Raw genomic sequence first — 24,329 nt, 5'->3', positions numbered from 1 at the left:
GAGAACCATATTTTTTTCTGGATTATGGCAGCATTTTATCTGGATTAAAATTACAAAGAAGCCCTCTGGGAGCCCTACGATTGGGGAGAGACCCTTACTCTCTCACTCGCACAGCACGTTGTGAGATCACAACACTGTGTCCCAGCTATACATAAGGAATGGATTCCCACGGCCCCATAATCACCCAGAGTTCCACTCATGGCGTTTTATTATGAGTTATTACATATAATTTATGAAAGATAATAAAATATTGTGCTAAACTGGACATTCTGATATTGCAATTACTTAGAAAAAATATAGCGAGAGACATCTTCGTATCAGCAAATAAAGATCTCATCCACTATTTTTAATAGTGCATTGTGTTACCTATATCTGTTACTTTTTTAACTAGTCTCTATAGAAAGACAGATATTCTTGAATTTTTAATACTATCAAAACGCACCCACGAGCATTCCATTACGTGTGTTCTGTCATACTTGAAGGTATTTTTGCAGAATAAATTCTTAGCAGGGCCTTGATGAATGAAAGAGCTTGTACATAATTTTTAAATTGGGGAGAAATTTCAAATTTTCTATCCCAAAATAATTGCCATGATTTATAATTCTGCCACCAGGATATAAAGACATCTGTCTAACACCCTCAAAAACTCGGAATTATCAAAATTTTTTAAAGTTTGCCATTCAGAGTTGTGAGATGTATTGCATTATTATTTTAATTTGCTTGAAATATAGTACTGTCTTGAATTTTTTATATTTGAACTGCTTGTGCATATTTTACCTGCTTTTTAAATAAATGATTTATTTTATTCCTTATAGTTCTGAAGGTACAGCTTATAAATTAAGAAAATAACTTCTTGTCTTTCATACTATTGTAAATTCCTTTTCTCAACTTGTCATATATATATATCTATAAAGAGCATTGAAAACAACTATATATATATTTCACAAAATACATATTCATGAATATAGAGCATTGAAAACAACTATATTTGACCTTGCCTATGACTTGCTCAGCTGAGAAAGGAAATTGGGAAGATGTATCAAAGAAAAAAATATTTTTTTAATTTCATCATCTTAAAACACGTATCTAGAGTAGTGACCATGGCTGGCAGATGCACAAACTCCAGGGGACGTGACAGGTACACAAGAGAGGACTGTCCCCCTCCGCCCCCCCCCCCCGGCACTGTCCTCACCAGGAGAGGAGCGCCTCTTTGATCAGACCCCTAAGCGCTGGCTGGGCTGCTGCGCTTTGACCCGCAGACGTCACCCTGGCCGTGGGCTCCTCTGCTGCCTCCTGTGCAGGCTTCAAGCCCATCTCTCCGGGATCTCCCTTCCCGGCTGTGTGCTAGTCTGGTCACGCTGGTCATCCCTTCTAGTCCCTGACCGTGTGGCTGCTTAAATGTGGTAAGACATCAAGATACACGTTTGGTATTTGTGTGATACTTCAGCCCCTGGGGAAGCTTTTATACCCACTTCGTTCTACACTTATCAGAGGCTTTTTTAAAATAGTTTTTTAATTCATTTTTGTAATGGAGGTACTAGGGATTGAACCCAGGACCTTGTGCATGCTAAGAATCCAGTCTACCACTGAGCTTTACCCCTACCACCCCCAGAGTCTTAACTGGGGCATTAGTCACCACCTAAGCTAAAAATAAAATGATGCTTTGATTTTTATCTGACTATTGATCTGTGAATGGCTCTCTCAGGACCTCATAAGGGCAATGGGGGGACAGTACTGCAGAATTCAGACACTGCTGGGTTTCTGGTCTTACTTAATCCAAATGCAACTGAAACCCCTTCCTAGGCCTTAAAAGTTCTCAAGTTCTAAACATCACCAGATATAGTTAATATTATATAATTTTTTCCTTACTGTTTAAGGCATTCAATCTCATTTTTAAAAATGAGAAAGACTGATATTCTAGCATCATTTATTCCTGATTTCCTGGCTTGAATGGCCCTATCTCACCCACCTCTTACCTCTTCATTGTCATCACTGCAGAAAATTAGGGGTAATCTTGTAAAAGTTAGAGGAGGAGAGAGCCAAGGTAATGCCAGAGCGATTTTCCTAGGACCCGAGCTCCACAAGAATCATGAAATGAGATGTCCTGATTTTCCACATCGGCATGGCACAGCTTCCCTCCATAGGCTCCCTTTCACTCACTTTGTGAGGTTATCACGGGATTTGTTTAGAAGCTGGATATTCTTACGTTGCCACAGTTGGAAAGTGATGTCAACTTCAATTATTTTCTGATTTGGGGACAAATAAACACAGTTTCTACTTTAGAGAACACCTACAGGACATAGCAGTCTCTCGTGCTCACCTGGAGGAGAGAGTTACATTAAGTCACGTTGGGCTATACACACGGAGGGCAGTCAGGAGTGGTCCTGAATCAGGAGCGGTTTAAATCAAAATCACTCCATCAAGATTTACTGACTATCTGAAAAGTAATACATCTGTCATCACCAGAGAAGACACACTGACGGCACATTTCTTGGCCTTGGAGGATGCATGTTCTATTTGTCATATTAAAGCACAAAGATATACCAGCTCCATCAGGGCAACTTCAGAGGCACTGGGATTTCCAAGGCGCACAGGCCTCGAGGTCTATGTCAGTAGCGAGCACTACAGGAGTTCAGGGGGAAAAAAGAATCTTTTTGGGGTGTTGTTTTTTAACTTGGGATACACAGAGAAAAATTCCTGAAATAAATATCATGGAATAGGCTTTGCAAGTTGGATATAATTTAGGCAGGCAGAGGGAGGGACGAGGAATATCACATTACATTCTCTTATGAGGTCCAACCAAGGGAAAACGCAGGCCAGTTTAACTAAATAAGGAAACTAACACGTACCACAGACTGAATGTTTGTGTCCTCCCTGCGGGCTCACTTCAAGTGGTCATTCTATTCATATGTTGAAATCCTACCCCCCAGTGTGGTGGTGTTTAAAGTTGAGGGCTTTGGGAGGTGATCTGGGAGGGTGGAGCCCCCATGAATGGGATTAGCGTCCTTTTAAAAGAGACCCCAGAGATCTCCCTCACCCTTTCCAACGTGTGAGGACGCGGCAAACCCAGGCGCAGATGGCCCTCTATCGACCAAGAGCAGCCCCTCACTAGATACCAAATGTACCAGCACCTGAACCCTGGCTTTCAGCCTCCAGAACTACGGGAAATAAATTTCTATTGTTATTAAGCTCCCCCAGTTATGGTACCCTACTACAGCCGCCAGAATGGACTGAGACACACCGGGAAACCGCGGAAGAGACCAAAGGGAAGAAGTGTAGTTTGGAGTCAGACTATAGAGTTCCTTGAGTGTCAGGGCCGCGTTTCCTAGAAGTGTTTACCTTAGTGGAGATACAGAATGAGGACAGAAGCCTCACTGTCAATGGAAATATTGTATTATAAATAGAGTATTTTTACCAGAAGCCTAAAACTGCAACGAAAGTTTTAGAATTAGAGGGGGGTGAGCCTGGGGCAGGCACGTCATTGTCCTGGTGTGCTGGTCAACCCATGTGCGTTGGTCAGCTGAGGGTAGGACTGGCCCTTTTCTGTGTGGATCAAAACAGGTTGCGGTTTATAAAGGGATGTTGAAAAATAAAAAAGTTTAGAATTTTTTTGAATACACAGTCTGACCTCCGGGGAGATCTGAGAATCAGGAGAAGGTACAGAGTCAACATGGTCATAGATCAAAAAATGGCACTAACACGGCAGCTCACGGAGACCAGCGAGGAACTGTGGTTTCAGTTCTAGATGACTCAGGAGCACGCTTCTAGTTCTAATTTTGAATCAAATCTTTTCTCTTGTGCTTCCAAGAAGTCTTCATTGAACTCTCAGTATCTACATATTAAAATATAATTTATTGACAGAGGATGAACCACATATGAGTTTGTGTTACTTAAATAATCTGAGATGAAACATACACTGTGCGTTTAAGATTTTTTTTTTTACACAGGGTAAATCATATATTCTTCACTAAATTTCAAGTTACCTTGTAAACATCTGTAATTCTAACCTCCAAATTCTGTTTTGTTACTTGGGGATTAAATCTAAATCTTATGTTATTTATTAAAAAAAATTAGACTGTGGTTATATGAAAGACATGTCTTTGTAATAAAAATGCTTGGGTTGTTTAATAAATCAACTGTTAATTAGTTTTGTTACTGCACATTTTGAGCTGCTAAAAACAGCTTTTGTGCTGAAGTAAAACAACAAAGCAGAACCATGACAGCTCTAGGTAATAACTTTTGTCACCACTCAGTGAACCATCGCCTCATACGTCAGCCCTCTCACAAGTCTCCTTGGTTTGAATTCCAGAGCCGCTTAAGTGTTGTGAGTTAATTGTATTTAAGAAATAAACAGCTGTCCCAAGGCATAATGGGAAACAAACAGCACCAGAACATCCACCCCAACCCTGTTCATTAGAATTCGGCGCTGGTTATCACTGCTCTGCCCAGCGGTTAATGTTGAAGTGGGGCAACCCGCCCGAACATTTGCCCTAGCAATGCTCATATTCCCATTTTACATCATTATTTATTCAAATTTTATATGAATAAAGGCCCATCATGCTTGCTAGTCATTATTGGAATTCTGTTTCTGATTTGTTTTGCCTCTGTTATGATACCAGGAATGGTCACTTCTATCCCCAGAATAGTTACCATACACTCACAGAATGTCCACTCAGAGAGGCAGTTAGGAGGAAGGATTAAATAATTTAATACAAAGATGAAAGGATCTTCTTTACCTTGAGGACAAGAGACAGGCAGAAACGTGACACATCTATTCTTCATCTCAAAAGAAAAAATGTAAATAACAGAGTAATTGATATGAACCAAGTTGCCTCTTTCCTATCAGCCTTCCTTACTTTCTCCAGTAAAAAATGTCTGAGTAAAAGAACCACGATGTCATACACACAAATACACGCAACTCACCAGTGTTCACAAGCTCCCTGAGGCTCAAAGATCAATTTGTATACGGTTCACTGGAACCTCGACACAAGACAATGAATCTTACTGTTCTGACCTTCATATTTCTACTGCTAAAAAAATATTTCTACTGCCAATCCTATTATAATACTGAAGGTGGCAGTTAGGCTGTTTTCTAAGTTTATAGTTATTAACATTATAAAGTGATTATAATATCAACATAAGAATACAAGAGAGTAATAACTTGTCTAAAGACATGAAGTTGAGCAAATGAGCATTTAAGACAGGTTTCCTTAGAATAGGACAGAATTATAGGAATTATAATAGAGTTAGAGGGGTTGACAGAGTATTTTTCCCTACATATTTCATAGGCATCTTTTTAATTGAAAGGGAAAGAATTACTTTTAACACAGAGTCATATGCCTTGATATTTGCATAAACTGGATTCTCTATATTTTGTCATATTTCTTTGCAGTTTTTATTACAAGTCTATTATTACAACAAACCACTTTTCCCTAGGAGAATATTTTATGCAGAATAAAAATTAATAAATAACTAATAGTTGGGAGAGCATGAAAGAGGTTAATAAATCTTGGATCATATTAGCAAGGATTGTATATGTAGACACTTCGCCCAAACAGCCAAGTATAGGCCCATACATGTTAGACAAGGAGAAAGAAAGTTTACCTAATGGATTCATAACGGAGACAGCTGTACGCATGTGTGACAGAAAGGGCAATCGGAAAAGTGTCTCCAGAAACAGACAACAGATATCAGAGATGATGCAGGAAAAAACCATAAGGTGTTTTTGTTTGAAAATGAATAGAGAAAATGCAAATAAAATATATTTGAAATATAGTAATATTATATATTTCATATATTGACTAGTTAATACATTAATGCATATTGATATTTCTATATTAATAAGTTATATATAATATTAACATATTAATTCAATGTACAAATATAATTATGTATTTTGTAGCTAGAGATTTTTCTCAATTCACAAAATTATAAATAAAGTAAATAATTTGTTTATCACCGCTAAGATTAGCATCAATGCCATTTTGTTGCTCAGAGCAGCACAATTTCTCTGTCTACTGTCAGTTTTTCTACAAGACTCTGTATATTCAACAAACTTAAACTCTAATTAATGTTGAATTTTAAAACTAGAGAATAAAGCCTTATTTCCCATGTATGGATATATTTAAATTTGTCCATCCGTTTAGCTAAGAAATTCTACTTCTTTTCTGATAATTCAATTCAAGTGTCAATACCAGTGATTTAAGTTCCAGAACCTAAGTCGAGCCGTGTTATCTAATCTGTAACGTGAAGAGCCAACACGTACCTCACTTTCAGATTCCCTTGTTGGAGCTGTCCATCGTAAACCGATAAAATATCAAAGTCTTCCTCGAGGGCAAAGGTGTGGAACGACAGCTGTATCCGATTCCGCTCCCCGGTAACGATGATCCAGGTGCAGTTGGCGTAGTTCGGATAACCATGAGGAAACCCTGGGCTCTCGATAGTGCCGTTGGGACCCTGGACCAAGCCTCCACAGTTCTGGCCTGAAAAAGAAAACACATGAAAAAAGCGTATACATTTCGTTCATCTTTAATCTAGTATTTTTTTGAAATTTCCAACCACTGACCAACTTTTATAATGACTTATTTTGTGATCTTTCATGCACAAATATTCAATATTGAGCTGTAACAGAGTTCTCCAGTGCTAAAAGATGGAGAATAACTCCCTCCCCACACACCAAAAAAAAAAAAAAAAAAAAAAAGAGGGAACAAGAAGGGACAAGAAGAAAAATACAAATTTGGGAACTCATACTACAAATGGGGGGAAATTATTTTTTTTTCGCAGCTCCACCCATGTCAGATCGCCGTTGTTTGTGCAATAAACTTGGTGCCAATTATTATATTGCACAGTATCATGATCAAACACTGCCTGTAAGTTCCTTGCTGGGGAAATGAAAATGACAGATGGAATAACCACTATACAGCCCTCTAAATACACACAACTATTAACGTATCCAAGTGACTGTGGTATGAATAGTTAGGGAGAACCGTGCTCAATATCCACAACAGCCAAACTGTTTGCAGCCACACTGGTTAAGGTCCCACAAAGCAAACAATAAAACGAGACCACAGGAAACTTGTCCAGTTGAAAACAAAAGGTGTTAAACAACAGAAATCAAATTGTGCAAAGACCAAGATGCAGCCCAGCAAAACAAGGGATCCCCCCTCCACTGACGTCTTCCTGCTCACTTGGTGGGATTTACTGGATGATGGAGACAGGAGACGCTTACCTAAATGATGAGCCCCCCTGCAGAAAAGGCACTGGCTCAGGGATGGCTGAGAAGTGTGTCAGGCTTTCCCCACGCAGGTTTCTAGGGTGCCCCACACTTTGCTCACCCTCTTATTTTAACTTTCTTTAGAAAAGAGTAATTAGGATGGCCCTTCGCATTCAAGATCTAAATATTTGATGCTGTCATTTATAATAAGAAGTGTTTGTTTGGCTTTGGTCCCCAGTGGCACGGAGCTCAGAATCTCCTGGAATTTCCTAAGCGACGGGAGCCGGGAAGATGTGTCTTTCGTTATGTTAATGAGGTGGGTTTTGGACCAAGCCTAAGAATGGGGCTGGTTGCCAAGAGAAATTACCATGTGAACTTTCAATCCCAACCTCCTGACCTTTGCGGGGTGGAGGGGAGGATCTGGAAGAATCAAATGCCAATAGCCAATGATTTAATCAATCATGCCTGTGTAATGCAGCCTTCATCCAACCCCAAAAGGATGGAGTTCAGAGAGCTTCCAGGTTGGGGAGCACACGGAGGGGCTGGGAGGGCGCCGAGCTCAGAGAGGGTGTGGGAGCTCAGCGCCCTTCCGCACGCCCCGCCCTCTGCCGCTCTCCATCTGGCCGCGGAGTCTAACCTTCAGTGTTCTTTAATAAGCCAATAACCTGGTGAATAAGTAGATTTCCTGAATTCTGTGAGCTGCCCCAGCAAATTAATCAGACCCAGGTTGGGAGTCCTGGGGACCGCTGATTTTCAGCCAGTGGGTCCAAAATACAACTAACAACCACGGCTTTCGATTGGCCTCAGAAGCGAAGGCCCATCTGGCGGGACTGAGCCCTTTACCTGTGGAATCCGATGCTGACTACAGGCGGAGAGAGTCAGAACTGAGGTGCACTGGAGGACACCCAGCTGGTGCCCTGGAAGCCCCACCCCGCCGGTGGAATCAGTCACCGGACCCAAATAACGTAACGGGAAGAGATGGGAGGGGCAGCAGAGTACCCCAAAGCCACCTCAGTCAGCTGAGCACGTTGGGAAAGTGGTCCCAAGAGCTGCTTCCAGGCTGCCCGGGGCCTCAAGACTTTGTGGTACTGACTCTAATGCCGGGCTTCTCTGTCAAGTCTCAGATTTCACAAGCAGTTCCAAAGAACAGGAGCTTTCTTTTGTAAACTGGGGCCCCACGATTCCTCCAAGGGTCTGCTCCTGAAAGGACCACACCTGGGAGATTTGAAACCCATCGGCTGTGTTCTTACCGCTAGATCAGCCCTGAACCCCCACTTCCCGACCTGGCCGGCCCACCTCCTCCCTCCGGCTCCTCATCCTTCACCATCCCCTCCTGCTCCCTGATTTCCGCCTCCCCTGTTCCTTCAGCCTCCCCTTCCCAGGCACCCACCCCAGATGCTAGCCTTCAGAGGCACGCTAACTGGTCCCTAGCGTTTTCTCAGTGTTTTCTGTGCACCACCTCCAAGTGGCCGGTGGCCACAGCTCCGCTGGGGCCCCCAGGCTGAATGCGAAAGAGCGCAGGCGGGGGGAGCAGGACCGAGGGCTTAGCGGCACCTCCCTGACGGACACACTGTAATCACTTTAACTGTAAACGTTACCGTCGTCGTGCGAGGGAACAAATCACTCCAACACTTAATTTGTCAGAGGTTAGCTATTAAGGAGGCTCTGAAAATTGCTTGCAGTCTTTCATTCCTTCTTAATCTGGCCGTTTTCACCCATATGTTTAAATGTAGTTAAATGTTTTGACAGTACACATATGAAGAAAGAATATTAAGAATAATCTGGGCATACTCGGGTTACGGCATGTAGTGGGAGCCCTTGAATGCGAGTATTATCCCAGCGTTTACTGCTGAATGACAAACAGAACATTATTTCCAACTACATTTTACACTTAAAAAAAATTCACAATAGTAGCTCTCAGTGAGCTCAAATCTTTCACAGTCATATTATCAAATGCTTGTGGGAGTTTGCTAAATCTTTAAAAAAAAATTTAATGAAAGGGATTTATGAGTTTAAAACCAAAGAACTCATAAGAGGCCCATTTCCCACTAAATTTGAATCTAACAATAAGACTGTAACAAGTAGATATTAAAGCTGTGGGGTTTTGAAACGTCTTTAAAGAAAATAGCTTTTCTGGTTTATCTTCCAACTCTGGCTCCACGGTAAATCAAAAAGTGAAGAGCTGATTATAAATTGGAGGAAAGAAAAATAAATTCAACAGAAAAAGTGTAAGCTGGAAAGCAGTTACTATTATAGACCCATCATGGTGAACCACATTACCAGATACTACGGATTTCTCCAAGGAATCACATGTAGGCTGTGTTTGGGCACCAATTATTCCAGGGAGTTTTGCAGGATGAGTCACATTTGATCAGTAAATGGACTTTCCCAGAAGCTCTGTTAGAAACTCAGGGAACAGCTCAAAAGTTCTCGGATGAGTGACTCTCCAGTTTGAGTGCACATTACAGACACTGAGGACTTCTAAACGGTCTCTGCTTGAGGTAGCGTCTTATGTGGGTGTCTGGGCGGAGACCAGCCAGACAGCCTTGACGAGGAGCAGCACTTAATGTCACTGTTTGATATAAAACTATAATAACGCAGTGTTGAATTGGTGTAAACCTAGATGAAGAGCTAATGGGACAGAGTAGAAAGTCCCCAAACCCACGGAGATTCAGACACCAGGTTTACGAGGAAGGTGATGGTGCGGGACTGGGCAGAAAGGATGGTCTTTTCTGCAGATGGTGCTGTCCACATCCAAATGGGAAAAACTGGGTCCCCACCCACAGCATATACAAACATCAACCCCAAAAGGGTGGCAGACGTGAAGGTAAAGCGCAAAACAGTGACGCTGCCAAAAGAGGACAACAGAAAAAAACCTTCACAGCTGTGTGGTGAGCAGAGATTTCTTAAATAGCCCACAAAAGTGATAATCATAAGAGGAAAAAATGAAAAGAAAATCCAAAAAAATAGGATGTATTTCCAGGACAGAGATTCAACCAATGACACATTCACCATATAATGAACAAACCTCACAGATCAATAAGAAAGAGGCAACAGAATAGAACAAACAATAATTAGGAGAAGCTGGTGACTCAGAACGAGACAGAGAGAGATTTTCCAAAACTGGAAAGAGACGGAGGGAGCAGAAAGTGTAAAAGACCCCTCAGCCGTGATCACTCCCCTCTCCCCAGCCTCGGGCCAGGGCCTGTCCTGGAGGTGTAAGGGAACAGCATTGTGTGCTAAAGAAAAGGAAAAAACAAAACAAAAAAACCCCTAATTTCTTTGGTCTCTCTTTGCAGAAGCAAGACCCCGCCTAGTAACTTCTGCTCACTCCGCACAACTTTTGGTTCCCCCAGGGAGCGGCGAATCTGCTGCCAACGCAGTCAGTATCTCCTTGACCCATGGAAATATCTTGACTTTTACTTAAAAAAAAAAAAGGAGCCAAACGAAAATAATTATCTTCTAAGCACAGCACTACAGTGGAACTGACTAGAGTTCCTCAGAGTGAGCGGTATTAATCCAAAATCCATACTCCTATTGAACTGAAGGACACCTCCTTAATCACAACCACGCCAAAGCCATGGGTCTCAGCATCCTGAGAGTCTGAGAGTCAGGCTTCCTAACAAACCCACAAAAATAATGGCTGACACCTCTGGTAATTAAACTACAATTATTCTCCCAATGGAAGTCCCAGGAGGGAAAGTCGCTGTAATCAACAAAGGCAAGTAACACACAGCTTAGGTTCTCACCGGCACCAGCACTTAATGCAGGTGTCACGTCGATGTTTATCTGACATAAAGACTGCTTCAGTGGAAAGAGGTACTTTTACTTGAATAAAATAAAATCACGGGTGAATGGATACAGATTGCAAATGACACCTGTCTCTGTTTTCAGGATTTACCTGCACTTTCATGGAAAGGTGGGGGAGGAGCTTGCCGACAGCCCCACCGGCAGCAGAGGCCTAGGTGTGGCTTTTCCCCAGATGTCCCCAGGAGAGTTTTTATCCTGTCTTCCTTCTATGACTTTCCACCTCTGTTCTTATACTTCACAGGCACTTGCCTGCCACAGAGAACTCTCAAATATCCTATAAATGTTTTCTTTTTAAATGGCTTACATCTATGCTTGACTTTAATGTTGGCTTTAAACACGGCCTCAAATAAGCAGATTATTTTAACTGGAAAACAATTTTAATGGACAAACTTTTAAGTACTGTACATACAGTCATGATTAACCCAACAAAGAATCTACTGTAAGTACATTTGTAAATTCTGTTTCCTAAGGGCGATGAAATAATCTGCAGTGTTGCCATGATAAATTTAATCTCTGAGTGAAAATTACGTTGTTTGTTACAGGTTTGAAAACTCAGTTCTTTAAGAAACTGTCTAATGTTGCTCTTTTTTCAAGTACTGAAGCTGGAACTTACCCTGAAAACAAACATCAATGTCAGTGGGAAAAAAAAAAAGCAAGTGTGTATGTATACATTCATATAAATTTCACGTATTCCAAAAGTACACATCACACAGAAACAGACACGTGGAATTGGACACGCTGGTGAGCTTTCACTGTAATGCTAACAAACCACTATCAAAAATGTCAACATGCGCTATAACGGTAAGAAATTGTTGTCTGATCATGTTATACATCAATTATATCTCATTAAAGCTGGGTGGGGGGAGGAGAAATTGGTGTCTGGATCACCTAGCAGTTCACTTACACCTTATGAAATACTTGGTTCATATCTAATCAACAAAATGTTACGTACAGGTACTCAGAGCTAATTCCGTAAAGGTTTCTACCCAGTCTGTAGGTCCTTAATACCACAACTTCAAATACAGAGGATCTAGTAGCAGTCACATTAATTCTGTCTCATACTTTGGAGTGAATCACTGTTCTCAAAACACATTTGCACACATAAGCTTAGCTGGCCGTGACCGCAGTCCCACAACGTGATCTCACAGATATGGAAAGGCAGGTGGAAGTGAAATGGATTGTCCGGAGTCTCCCAGAAACGAAGTGGGGTCTTGTGACACCAAAGCCTGGTGTTAGTTGCACAGAATCTCATCTCAGACGCTACTATGTTTAATTCTTGCACAGCCTTTCAGGGAGGAAGTAACTTTGCTTTCACTAGCTGTTTGAGTGTTTATTTATTATCATAGAATTATAGTTACATTATGAGCCTCAAAAGCATTTTGCTGGCTGCTGGGTTTATTCCGATGGAGATGTATGGTAAGGTAATGCCTTTGTTATGTGAAACTCCTTTCTGAGAGCAACCGTTTTGCCCCCTGGGGTGTTCTAACATGTGATTTGGTTCAGTGACTCCAGAAAGTTGTGATCTATAATATTCAATACGTGAAGAAAGCCGTACAAGGAAAGGACGCGTCATTCCTGAGGTCCTACCCACAAGGAAACGAGCCACAGGACAAAGGACTGCCGGGGCTGCAGCACGGTGGTCCGGGAAGGAGAGAACTTGAGAAATAGGTACTGGCCTTCCAACACTCTGGCCTGATATCATGTAAAAGAGTGAAGAGACTTGTATGTGAACACAAGCTGGATGATCGTCACAACTGTATCCCTCCTCGGAGACAGGTGTCAGAAAGAAACAGGTGTATGTCCTGTTTGCAGCAAGCTCAGATGACCACACTGGTTCACTCCGAAAACAAGGCAATTCAGGAAGGTTTTTTTTTTTTTTTTAATATTTCTTGTGCTTGGTGGTTGTCTCCATTTATTTCCTATACCCATCCTACAAAAACACTTACTGTTTTCCATATATCATGAATTTCTGTGCAAACAGAACGTTAATTACTTTCTTACCACCCGATTTTTGACCTCCAAAGCTTCTTTTATTTTCAGAAATGTGTGGAAATAGACTGTACACCTGTAGGTTTGCTATGAGCCTGAAAACGCCCTGCTCCTGTTGGAGGTGACACTGCAGTAACGCAAAAGCGAAAGGGAATGGCCGTCGTGGTCTTCACTTGAATTCTCCATTTTCCTTAATGACTAAGGGGTATGACATGCTTTTTAAGTGGATTCTGAATTTCCAGATCAGGGGGCCTCCAATTTCACGGATGGAGTGGAAACCTCTCTGATCAGAGAAGTACATTTTGAAGCAGTAAACAAATGAAATATTCATTAAACTCTGCTCTGTATCATCTTCCCCAGTTTCGTCTGTTAGCTCAGGGTCTGCGTGATTTGGGGAATGATTCACTGCAAAAGGATCATGGCTTAAAATGTCCTTCCTAGGACTTTGATTAAGGTGTTTCAGAATTACAGACTCCAGGCGTCTTCTAGGAATAGCATGCCCTGAAGGAAGTTTGAAAATCACCGAGTTGATATTTCTCAGCGCACCAGGAGCAGCTGCATTTCAGCCACGGTAGCCGACAGCCTCAGGGTGCTCGGTTCAGCTTTAATCGCAAAGGCATAGGGGAGATTACTCGCCATGTGGGCAGAGAGGAAAAGGAGAAAACCCAGAGGCAGGTGAGCCGGAGACAGAGCCAAACAATCAGCTCCTCTCTGATGACTTCACCACCCAAGAGCAAGGCCACGCAGGTGGCCCTCACACTGCAAATAAACCACGAACACCCAAATCTATCCCTCATAAAAGTAATGTGGGGCTTTCACTGGACCATGTGAATAGAGAGGGCAATCCTTCATCGTTCCACTGAAGCTTGTTATCATCACCACGTGTGGGTGTAGTGCGCTTAACATCCCTCCCTTCCTCAAACACACCAGGCCCGTCCCTACCTCAGGGCCTTGGCACATGCTAAGCCAGCTGCCCTGAATGTTCTTCCCACACCTCTCCCCATAGCTGACCTCTCCTCCTGCAGGTCACAGTGCGGGGTGACCATCCCAGACACTCACATCTCAGTCAGCGGCTCCTCACCATCATTACTCACCATCCTACACCCTGTTCTGTTTCCATATAGCATTTGTCATTTGGTGAAAATGCCTCATTTGCTTGCTTACTCATTGTTTACCTGTCTCTGTAACTAACACATCAGCCTTCCGAGAGCGAGGACACTGTCTGCCTTGTCTAGAACCCCATTTCTAGCATAGTGTCCGACACTCCATATTCAATTATCCAGGCATGTGGCTGAGCTGGGGTGTGTCTGCGGGAGATAGTGGTAGTGATGGTATAAACAGTGAATTATAAATCTGCATACACATTCACGTGGAAAGAATCTGTAAAAATATAAAGTCTTGATACTAGGAGGAACTTCAATTTTGTCCTCTAGCCAGGTGATTAACCTAGAACATTCCGAGTGCAGTGTTACCATTCTAATTCCAAGAAAAGGGAGTTTATCATCTCAGTTCTGTTGACCAGCCTGATTTGTCAACAGCTCCTTAGACTAATTTAAACATGCTTTCCAGATACGTGCTCAGGAGTAGGAGTGCTGGATCACAGGGTAACTCTGTTTTTAGTTTCTTGAGGAATCTCCATACTGCTTTCCATAGTGGCTGCACCAAATTACACTCTCATCAACAGTGTAGGAGGGTTCCTTTTTCTCCACCCCCTTTCCAGCATTAATTATTCGTGGACATTTTGATGATGGCCATTCTGACCAGTGTGAGGTGATACTTCATTGTAGTTTTGATTGCATTTCTCTGATAATTAGCGATATTGAGCATCTTTTCACGTGCCTGTTGGCCATCTGTACATCTTCACTGCAGAAATGTCTGTTTAGGTTTAGACACATGCACCCCAATGTTCACAGCAGCACTATTTACAATAGCCAAGACATGGAAACAACCTAAATGTCCATTGACAGATGACTGGATAAAGAAGATGTGGTGTATTTATACAGGCGAATACTACTCAGGCTTAAAAAAGAATGAAATAATGCCATTTGTAGCAACATGGATGGACCTAGAGATTATCATACTAAGGGAAGTAAGTCAGACAGATAAAGACAAATACATGATATCATTTACGTGTGGAATCTAAGTAAATGTGAACTTATTTACAAAACATCAACAGACTCACAGACACAGAAAACAAACATGGTTACCAAAGGAGAAGCTGGGGGAGGGATAAATGAGGAGTCTGGGATGAGCAGGAACAAACTACCATATATAAAACAGACAGCAAGGTCCTACTGCACAGCACAGGGAACTATATTCAATAGCTCGTAATAGCCTACAATGAAAAAGAACATATTCATATATATGTAATACTGAATCACTATGCCATACACCTTAAACTAATACAACATTGTAAATCAAAAAAAAATAACAATGAGGAAAAATAAATAAGTAAACCCATATTCCCTGCTTTATTTGAAGCTAATCCTTTTATCTACACAATCTTCCTTTGTGCGCTGGCATCTCTGCCTTCCCATTCTAGAATGGGGTCATGGTTCAGGACAAGGCAAAGCTGCAGTGAGTTGGACTGGAACCACTGAGATATGAGGGCAATGCTGTGTCCTTAGTTACTGCACCCAGAGGAGGGGTCGTCAGTCAATTCTAGGACTGTTACAGTTTCCCCAGCTGAGAAATTGTTGCATTAATGGTAATAAGGTCAGTGAATGTCTATCCACTCTGGAGAGACAGATTGGAAGAACTTTGTGCATACTTTAGGGTCAAAAATGCATTGGGCTGTGGATCAAACAAAACAAAAATGTGATTAAGTTCCGGCATGCAGCACTGGGGATTGATCCACCCGGTGGATATTAGCCTCAGTTTCCACAGGGAAGAGAATGGTACCTGTTTTGCAAGGTCCTGAGGGTGGAGCCCTCATGAATGGTCACAAGGGGAAACAGCCAACACACTAACCACCATTCTGGACACAGACCACTGTCCTGTTTTTCACTTTCAGTATAGTATTCAATCAACCACGTCGCATATTCAAAACCATACGGTAGGCTTTGCACTAGATTCTGCCCAGCTGTAGGCAGATGGAAGTGTTCTGAGCACATTTGAGGCAGGCTGCGCTAAGCGATGATGTTCCGTAGGTCAGGTGTATTAAGTGCATTTCGACTTATGATATTTCCAACTTACGATGGATTTACTGGGATGTGATACTTAGATGCAACCCTATCATGAGTTGAGGAAGATCTGTACTGTTTTTTTAAAAAGGAAAGTTCACTGGATAGTCTCTTGATTTTAAGAGAAGTTTATATGTGAAATAATAAGGGGTGGGGCCTCACCCTTTACCTGGTTCTGCCCTGCTTCCCCTTCAATGTCTGGGGAGACGTGGCTCTTTAGAAGACGCCCTCGTGAGCGCCAGTGCCCACGTGGTCCTCAACTCACACTGTGGGATTTAAGATACTAGGGTTGCAGCTGCCAAATTATTGGACTTCCAGGCTTTGAGTGATGAAGTTGGTTATATCACTAAGCAAATCGAATTAACACAAAACTAACAAGCAAGTAAGGCTATACGTTGCCTGCTTCCTGCATCTCACAGCAGTGCTCTTTAAATAGATGACTTTTTGCCCAAAACAGGCTGCCATCTAAATGTGAGTCTTTGCTTTCAGAAACTTCAAATCCACATTTCTCTACTACAAGTTATTTTGAAGTCAATTCTACTTTTCTCATAGCAGCATACCACGCATCGTCAATTAAGATAACTCTCTCCCCATAGGCTGTAGGACTAACAACCTTAATTGTACGACAGATACTGCTTTATCTTTTAATGACATTCCCAGTGACGGAATTACCATTGGTCAGTAGAATTGAGTTGTTCCCCAAATTTGAAATAATGTCATCTCCCATTTGTGCTTTAATACATGAGAATTCAAAAGAAGTATAAATCATTCTCAAGGTGATGGAGGTAAATCAACGCAGGGAAGTCAGATTCCCTTAAGCAGAGCATTTAAAGTCCAAGACGTCCATTGATACAGTTTAACTGTGACGCTGTTGGGTCAACTCGGTGTCACTTGCTAAGAAAGGTAAAGTAAAACGACCAGTGGACGCCTCCCTGGCTGCTCCAAACCCCCACCCGCAGTGGGACACCTCCAGCCTCGAAGTGAATTCCTTCTGGGCAGACCGATTATCACCACCATTCCATTCCCCATTTCTTTCTTTCTCAAACAGTACAGAAGAATTTCTACATCAGCAAGAGAGGTTTTTAAATTCTCATATTATGTTCTGGTTTAATGTTTAGTGACACTTTACCTCCAAAGAGAAAGTGAAATGTTAAAAAGTCACGCTGAAGCCCCGCTGACCTGTCATCACGCGGGAAGCACAAGGCTCCTGCAAACTCGCCAAGAAGAAGGAAGAGGAGTGTATTCATGCATGAGGTCCTTTGTGATGATGGGAGATTTTCAGATTCAAAGGAAACATGACAAATCCCAGCAGGTGCCAGCCTCATCAAAATTAGCAAAGGCATTTTGAAAATAAAAAGTAAATGTGTGATGATTTCCTCCGTCCTTCTGAGATCACCCAGAATGAGCAGCTGAAATGGCAGATACATCAGAACCTGAAGGGTTATTTTGCAGGTTTAGTTGGAAAGAACTGATCACCAGTAAGTTGTGCTTAAATTTATCAGACAAACAGAGATGTGGAATCTGTTTGTCCCTTTGGGCATATAGACCAGCGGTCACTACATGAAAGCGGAAAGAAGCTGTTCCCACAGATACACGTTCCAGTCAGAGGTGCGTCCGGCCACTGCCGAGGGACTGGTGTTTGGTTCAGCAAAACCGTGGGCACCGGGTTCTGTTACCACATAACCCCGCCTGTGGCTGCCACTCCCCGTGGCCCTGCGCCCCCTCACGGGCTGCCACGGCTCCACCTGCCGGGCACCTGAAAACAGCGAGTTATTGGGGCTAACTCGTCAGTACTCGATGTGATCTTTGCAGAAAGATGGGAGTGCTCCAGACTGGAAGCCTGTCGGAGGGCAGAATCCTTCATCCCAGAGTCGGCGGCCCCGCCCCAGGTGCTGAGGGCAGCACACACGAACAGCAGCCTCTGACGGCTGCGTCTGATCAGGATTGGTGCTGCCAGGCACTGGATCCTCCCCCAAGGCAACCACTTCCCCGCTGCCTCTAATTCTCGCAAAGACCCCGACAGGAAGGCACTGTCAGTTCCTCTTTTGCTGACGAGGAAACTAAACAGGGTTAGTGATTTGTCCAAAGTCACACAGACACGAAGGCCGAGAACCAGGACACTAAGCGAGGTTGTCGTGACTCCAGTGCTCGCCCTGTCACCGTACACTGTCACCTCCTGTTTTCTAAAAGGAACGACCCCTGCACATTGTGCCACAGAAGCGAAGGGCAGTGTCTGAATCCTAAGAGCACGCCCACGGCTCTTTATGAGAAGCCTGGCACCATGTAAGTTGGGAAAGAAACAAAAAGTGTATTTGTGTATCTGAGCCAAAGGCTGGATTCTACGGGGGAGGGGCAGTTGAGAAAGTAAAAAAAGCGACTTCTGGTTATAGTTTTATTTTTAAATAACTCTTTTGGCCCAGCGCTATTCTCTACACTGATACGGGGAAGTCACTACAATTTGTAGGTGTGGGATGGGGGGGGACACTCCTGTGCCGACACACAGACTTGTGTATTGCACAACTTCAAGGGGTGCTATTCACACACGCCAGCCAGCTGATCAAACGTACGATGGTTGAGAAGCTGACTGACGTCAGACTTTCTCATGGCTTGGGTGAGACAATATTACCTCTGAATGTACAGACACGAGAGAAGACGCTGTGCAAACAGCCAAGGAAACTCCAGCACAAACCAAAGCCCCTCTTACAGATTCGCTGCTGTGCCTGCTCTTCCCCTGCAAGTCGACGCCCGGTATTCTGACCTCTCCAGTTCTCACCTGCTCCCAAGCTGCGGGCCAGATCCCAAGGTCCTGCCTGCCGTCCCTCCTTGTATCCTGGTTTTATGATGTTCTGAAGAAATCACGCATGGTATTGAGATTCCGTGGAGGATTAGGGTTTGCGGAAAAAAGAACTTTGGCAACAAGGAATGGCTGTTCTTTCAAATCCGTGGCCTTGAGTTGAGAAGATACAGTCTGCAGTTAGCTTTGTGTGTGTTTCATGTTGCGGCTTTCCAGCCAGGACTTCGAGAGCGCGGAAGGTCTTCTGCTCCCCCCTTTAAACATAGTAACTTAGTTTCATCTAGTTTCCATGCGTCTTTGTCGTAGCTCCGTTTAGCTTTCAAGGTTTCAGATCAGAAAAGAAGACCAGGGAGAAATACAGCTTGTTGCCTAGACAAGGCGCCCCAGCAGGAGAATGCTAATATAACTTGCCTTGCTTCAGTTATTGCATATAAGCCAGAAGATGACACTCCGAACTTACATATTTGTAACAAGATGGAATGTGGGCGTAGGGACAAGGGACCATTTGCAGTGTTCACTGGTCAAAGCTGCGCAGCAAATCGAAACTCTCAGACTTACGGGAAGCATCTCAGGAAACTGCAGTGGGAGGTTAAGCCAATGGAAGCACAAACGCGGAAGCTAAAAGGAGTATGTTGATTTCCACTGTGAAAAAACTCATCTTGAGACACAAAGTTCCATAACATCAAAAGAGGAAATGTCATGAGCAACACAAAAGTGTTTGTTTAATTATTAAGAGTGAAATCAGTCTTGAAATGGGTGAAGGCTGTCAAAATGTACCGACTTCCAGTTACAGAAGTCAGTCAGTCCTGGGGATGTAATGCACAGCATGGTGATGATAGTTAATGACACCGTATTATGGGTCTGAAAGTTGCTAAGGGCGTGTGATGGAGGTCAACACCACCAACTGAGGTGATCGTTTCGGCACATACACAAATATTAAACCATCATGTTGAACACCTGAGACAGCCACACTGTTACACGGATAGCTCAAAAAAAAAAAAAAAAAAAAAAAAAACAAAACCAAACCCAACAGCAACAAAAGTTAAGTAGTTGGTATTTCCAGGAAAAAAAAAAGTTGATAAAACTCATCTCTAATGGTAAATTCTAAACATGATAAACCCAATTTTAAAATTGATAAGCCTGTGGAGAATGACTTCCTGGATGGCTGTGCTGTTTCCCAGGGCCCCGAGCTGTCATCAATTCCAGTGTTTTGTTTTTCCCCCCCATGTAGCTTGGTGTTGTCAACTGTGGAAGATAAACCTATAAACAGGCACAAGTGGACCCGATAAGAAAGAGCGCGTTGAGTGGTTTCTCTCCGCAGAGTCATAGTTCCCTTTATTCCTAAGGGCTGACCTGCTCACCAGAGCAGGAATCCCCACCGGCGACGTGAAGTCCGCGGGGCTCACAGGCCCTCACGGTTCACAGACATCTTCTGGGGAAGTGTTCACCGTGTCAGTTTCTGCCACATGCATGACTCTCATTATTGTCTCCACATGACACTTAAATCCAAGCCTCCGTTTAGAATTAAATTAAACACACACATCTAGTCCCTGTCTGGGCTCCGTAACGGGCCAGGTATGTATTTGTTGAGGAGGGGTCTGATTTGACTCGTTGAACCAAACAGGGATGTTTGAAATGAAAAGCAGCCCACCCTGCAAGTCCGGGATGTCAGATTCTGCTCAAAGTCCCAGCATGACGTAAAGAAACAACGCTGAGGGGTTTAACTCAGTTTTCTGGGTTGAGTTCCCTAGAGTACAGAGGAGAGAACGAAATGAGAAAAATCTCTAAGTCTCAAGTTTCCTCTGAGAGATAAATAAGCCATGCGAGTCAGGAAGAGCTTGAATTGTCAATTCTTCAACATCCTTTTTTAAATACACTCATAAGAGGGGAGATTAGGGGAGGCGAGGGGAGAACTGATAAATTCCATTCCCAGTCATAGCGAATTAAGAGATTGCATTAGTAAGAGTCTTCAGAAGAACCATGAAGATCGAGGAGGGGGCTGGGAAAAATGATAAAGGAAAGTGAATCCGGCCTCATCCATTCACATTTGGAGACCAGGTTCAACTGTGAAACCCATTTTGGCGTTTCTTGTGAAGTTCTTTTTTAAAGTGAAGTACAGTTGATTTATAACATTGTGAGTATTCCAGGTGTACAGTGAAGTAATTCGGTTACACATATATGCATATATCTGTATTATTTTTGTATTCTTTTCCATTGTAGGTGGTTACAAGACATCGAGTATGGTCCTACTGCGCTGTGCAGTAGGTCCTCATAGTTTATTTATTTTCTAGATGGAGCACATGTTAATCCACGCTCCTGATTTATCCCTCCCCCTGCTCTCCCCTTCGGTAACCCTAAGCTTGTTTTCCCCGTCTGCGAGCCAGTTCCTCTTTTGTAACCAGTTCATTTGTACTATTTTCTAGATTCCACATATGAGTGACGTCCTATATATATGCACCCAGTATAGGGGCCCCTAAATACATGAAACAAATGCTAACAGACATAAAGGGAGATGTCGGTAGGGCTAGGCTAACCCGACAAGGTCAGCAGAGTTCTTCTGAAACAAACACATGAGGCGCCCTTTCTGGTTTTTAGCCTGATTCCCTCTGCGTTGGGAGGAAATGGGAACTCCACTGAGCAGCATAAGCAGGGCCGAGTCCCTCAGCCCACAGCACAGGATGAAGACGCCGAAGTGGCTCAGGACAGACCCACCCAGATTCATCTGGCAGGTAATTCCAGTCGCGGTGAACGTGCATAAGGTACTAATTTATAAGAGGCAGAGATCCTCACCCCTCAGCCCCAGTGACAGCTTTAGAGGTCAGGTAGATGACTTCCCTCATCTACAGAAACCTGGCGAGGCTGAAGGGATCACCCGCCCCACAGACCGCCCGGTAACGGCACGGAAGGTGATGGCGGCTAACGCGCAAGGAAGCTGTTTCACTTCCAGGGGACGGTTAAGAAGGTGGACGGTTACTTTTCAGGCAGCAGCAAAAACACCTGAAACATAGCCTCCTTCTCCTGTTACTGAAAATTCTGTTACTGTGTTTTACTTCACCATTGTGCCCCGTCTGTCTCTGAAAATAATGTTATTTTTATTTTTTCTCCAGGCAAGTTCTAAAATCTTGAGTTTTAAATGAAGCAACGTCTTACAGGCAAAAGACTCCCCAAAATGGATTTTAGAAACCCACGATCACGACTGTTTCTATTTGCTTCAAAATAGAAACTTTTCTCTGTGATTTATGACATGCATTAAAATACTCCTAGATAACAACTCAGCGCTGTCAAGCCAACTGCAGGGGTCCCTGATCTCAACAGGGTACTTGGGTAGTTGAGTTGCCCCAGGCTGAACATCATCATAACACAAATGGCAAAGAAAGGAAACATCAGAGGGAAATTTATTTTCAAACACATTTCTTTGGAACTCCAAAGCATGCTGAACATCATTTTGAGTTTGAATTGAGGCTTTTGCAAATAACAGGTCTTTATCAAGTGCTCTGCTTTTAGGATCCTGAAGAAGACTTAGATTTTTCATGTTGTTGCTCATGCAAAATGTCTCAGTAGTCACTTTTCTCCCAAGGGTGTCCTTGAGGACATCTGAGGATTGAGCCGGGTTCTTGCGCTCACGACTAGGGTTTTAACGCCCACGTTTTAATGTGGGTGCTGCATATGAATTGACTGCAGTCACCCAAGTTCAACAATAGCTTGTCGAAGACCCATGAGGAGCCTCACTAGCTCTTTCTGCTCCCTCTGCAAACGGGCCAACTTAACAGCACATTCACGTGGGGCATGTTCGAGTCGTCTGTTGCCTTGTCTGTTGTCTCTTCATCTTGAAACCATCTTTCTGGACCTCACTAGATCCAGGTGTCCCAATGTATCTAAAATCTTTCTCAAGAATTCAGTTCAGACAAGCAGCTCAGGCGAATCTCAAATGAATACAGACGTCTATGGAAGGGACACAAATGGTCCTCAGATGTTCTCTCCTTCCATGTGGAGGTAACCCCACTAGTATAACGTTCCTGGTCTCTCCCTCCTCACATTTCCCGCACACCCTCTATTCCAGGAGAGGCAGAGCAAGTTATGTGCTTGCTGCGTTTGAGAGGGGAAAGTGGACTGTTAGCACAGGAATCTTTCTTCTCACCAGCCTGAGGCAGCCTGCATTTTTTTGTACCCTTCTAAGGACCCTGCACTTGCGAAGGTATGAGTGGAGTTCAGCGGGGGAGGAAAAGGATGACGGTGTAATGAGTTTCCTGCCAGGAAGATGAAATGCTGTAGGTGTCGCCTAAAGGGCTCAACAGTAGCTCAGCGATGTTAGCGGGCTTTGAAGCCCCCTGCTGTTGTTGTTACTGTGTTCCCGTCTATTTCTCCCTTTATGTCTGTTAGTACTTGTCTTGTATGTTTAGAAATTATCCCAACTTTGTAAATTGACTATACTTCAATTAAAAAATAAAAATAGTAGCTTAATTTCTAATAAGACTGCCTATTGGGTCCCATCCACCTTACATCTTTGCCTTACATCTCAACGTATTCATAATTTAGGTAGGAAAGAAGGTTATTTACTGGGTCCCTTCTGCATTCACCAGCAGACACCTTTGGAAGGTAGACTCTGATTGGCCAAAGAGGAACGCTTTCTAGGACAATGAATAACTAGTCATTGCTTGAAAATAAGGCTAATCAAGCTCTTTACATATTGACAAGCACCCAATCTCTTTTAAAGTTGCCTAAATCTACACTCAACTTGCCCATCAAAGGAGACATATAGGTTCTTTTCTATGAATAATTCCAAGGACTTTGTCTAACCAAGACTCAGTTTTGATTTTTCTGACTCGATCAAAGGAACTTTCCTTCAACATACACACAATTACCTTTTTCATGAATTTGTTTTCCTTCCTCCTGCAAATCTTTTCTTTGTAATTAGCATGGAACAGAAGCCCTTTTCGTGTTAATATTCAGGCTGTTCACAGTTTCCACCTGAACTCATGTCTCCAACCCACTCCACGTTCTGAGGCTTTGAAAGTGGCTTCCAGGAGGCAGGGCAAAACAAAGCCCTGGGAAGTGAATGTTAAAAATAACTGTCTACAGATAACGGAAATGTGAAGCCACAGACATGACTCCTGGCTTATTTTTATTTTTAATTGAAGTTAAATCTTTATGATCAGAGTTTGAAAGAGAGATTCAAATGGTAATATTTGCTTCAATCAACATTTTATTAAGAAATAAACAATTGAATTGATTAAATTGTTTACTAAGTCGCTTCCCTGTATGTATCCTTGTGGCATTTGCTGTAGGACAATGTGGAGCAGGTGATCACCTTAACAATTCATCTGAATGTCTAGGTGACGCA

The 24,329-nt window shown here is 42.9% G+C and overlaps 1 protein-coding gene across 1 annotated transcript in view; it reads right to left on the bottom strand.

Annotated features, from left to right (window-relative positions):
* The window catches only part of CSMD1 (CUB and Sushi multiple domains 1), a 1,664,412-nt gene that overhangs the window by 1,040,496 nt on the left and 599,587 nt on the right, over positions 1 to 24,329 (bottom strand). The window contains 1 exon segment of the mRNA XM_032468715.1: positions 6,266 to 6,482. Coding sequence (XP_032324606.1) covers positions 6,266 to 6,482 — 217 coding nt within the window.

The sequence above is a fragment of the Camelus ferus genome, chromosome 26 (assembly GCF_009834535.1).
Source record: "Camelus ferus isolate YT-003-E chromosome 26, BCGSAC_Cfer_1.0, whole genome shotgun sequence".
NCBI classification, from domain to species: Eukaryota; Metazoa; Chordata; class Mammalia; order Artiodactyla; family Camelidae; genus Camelus; species Camelus ferus.
Note: the sequence above shows the minus strand (reverse complement) of the source record. Positions and strands in the feature narration are given on the sequence as shown.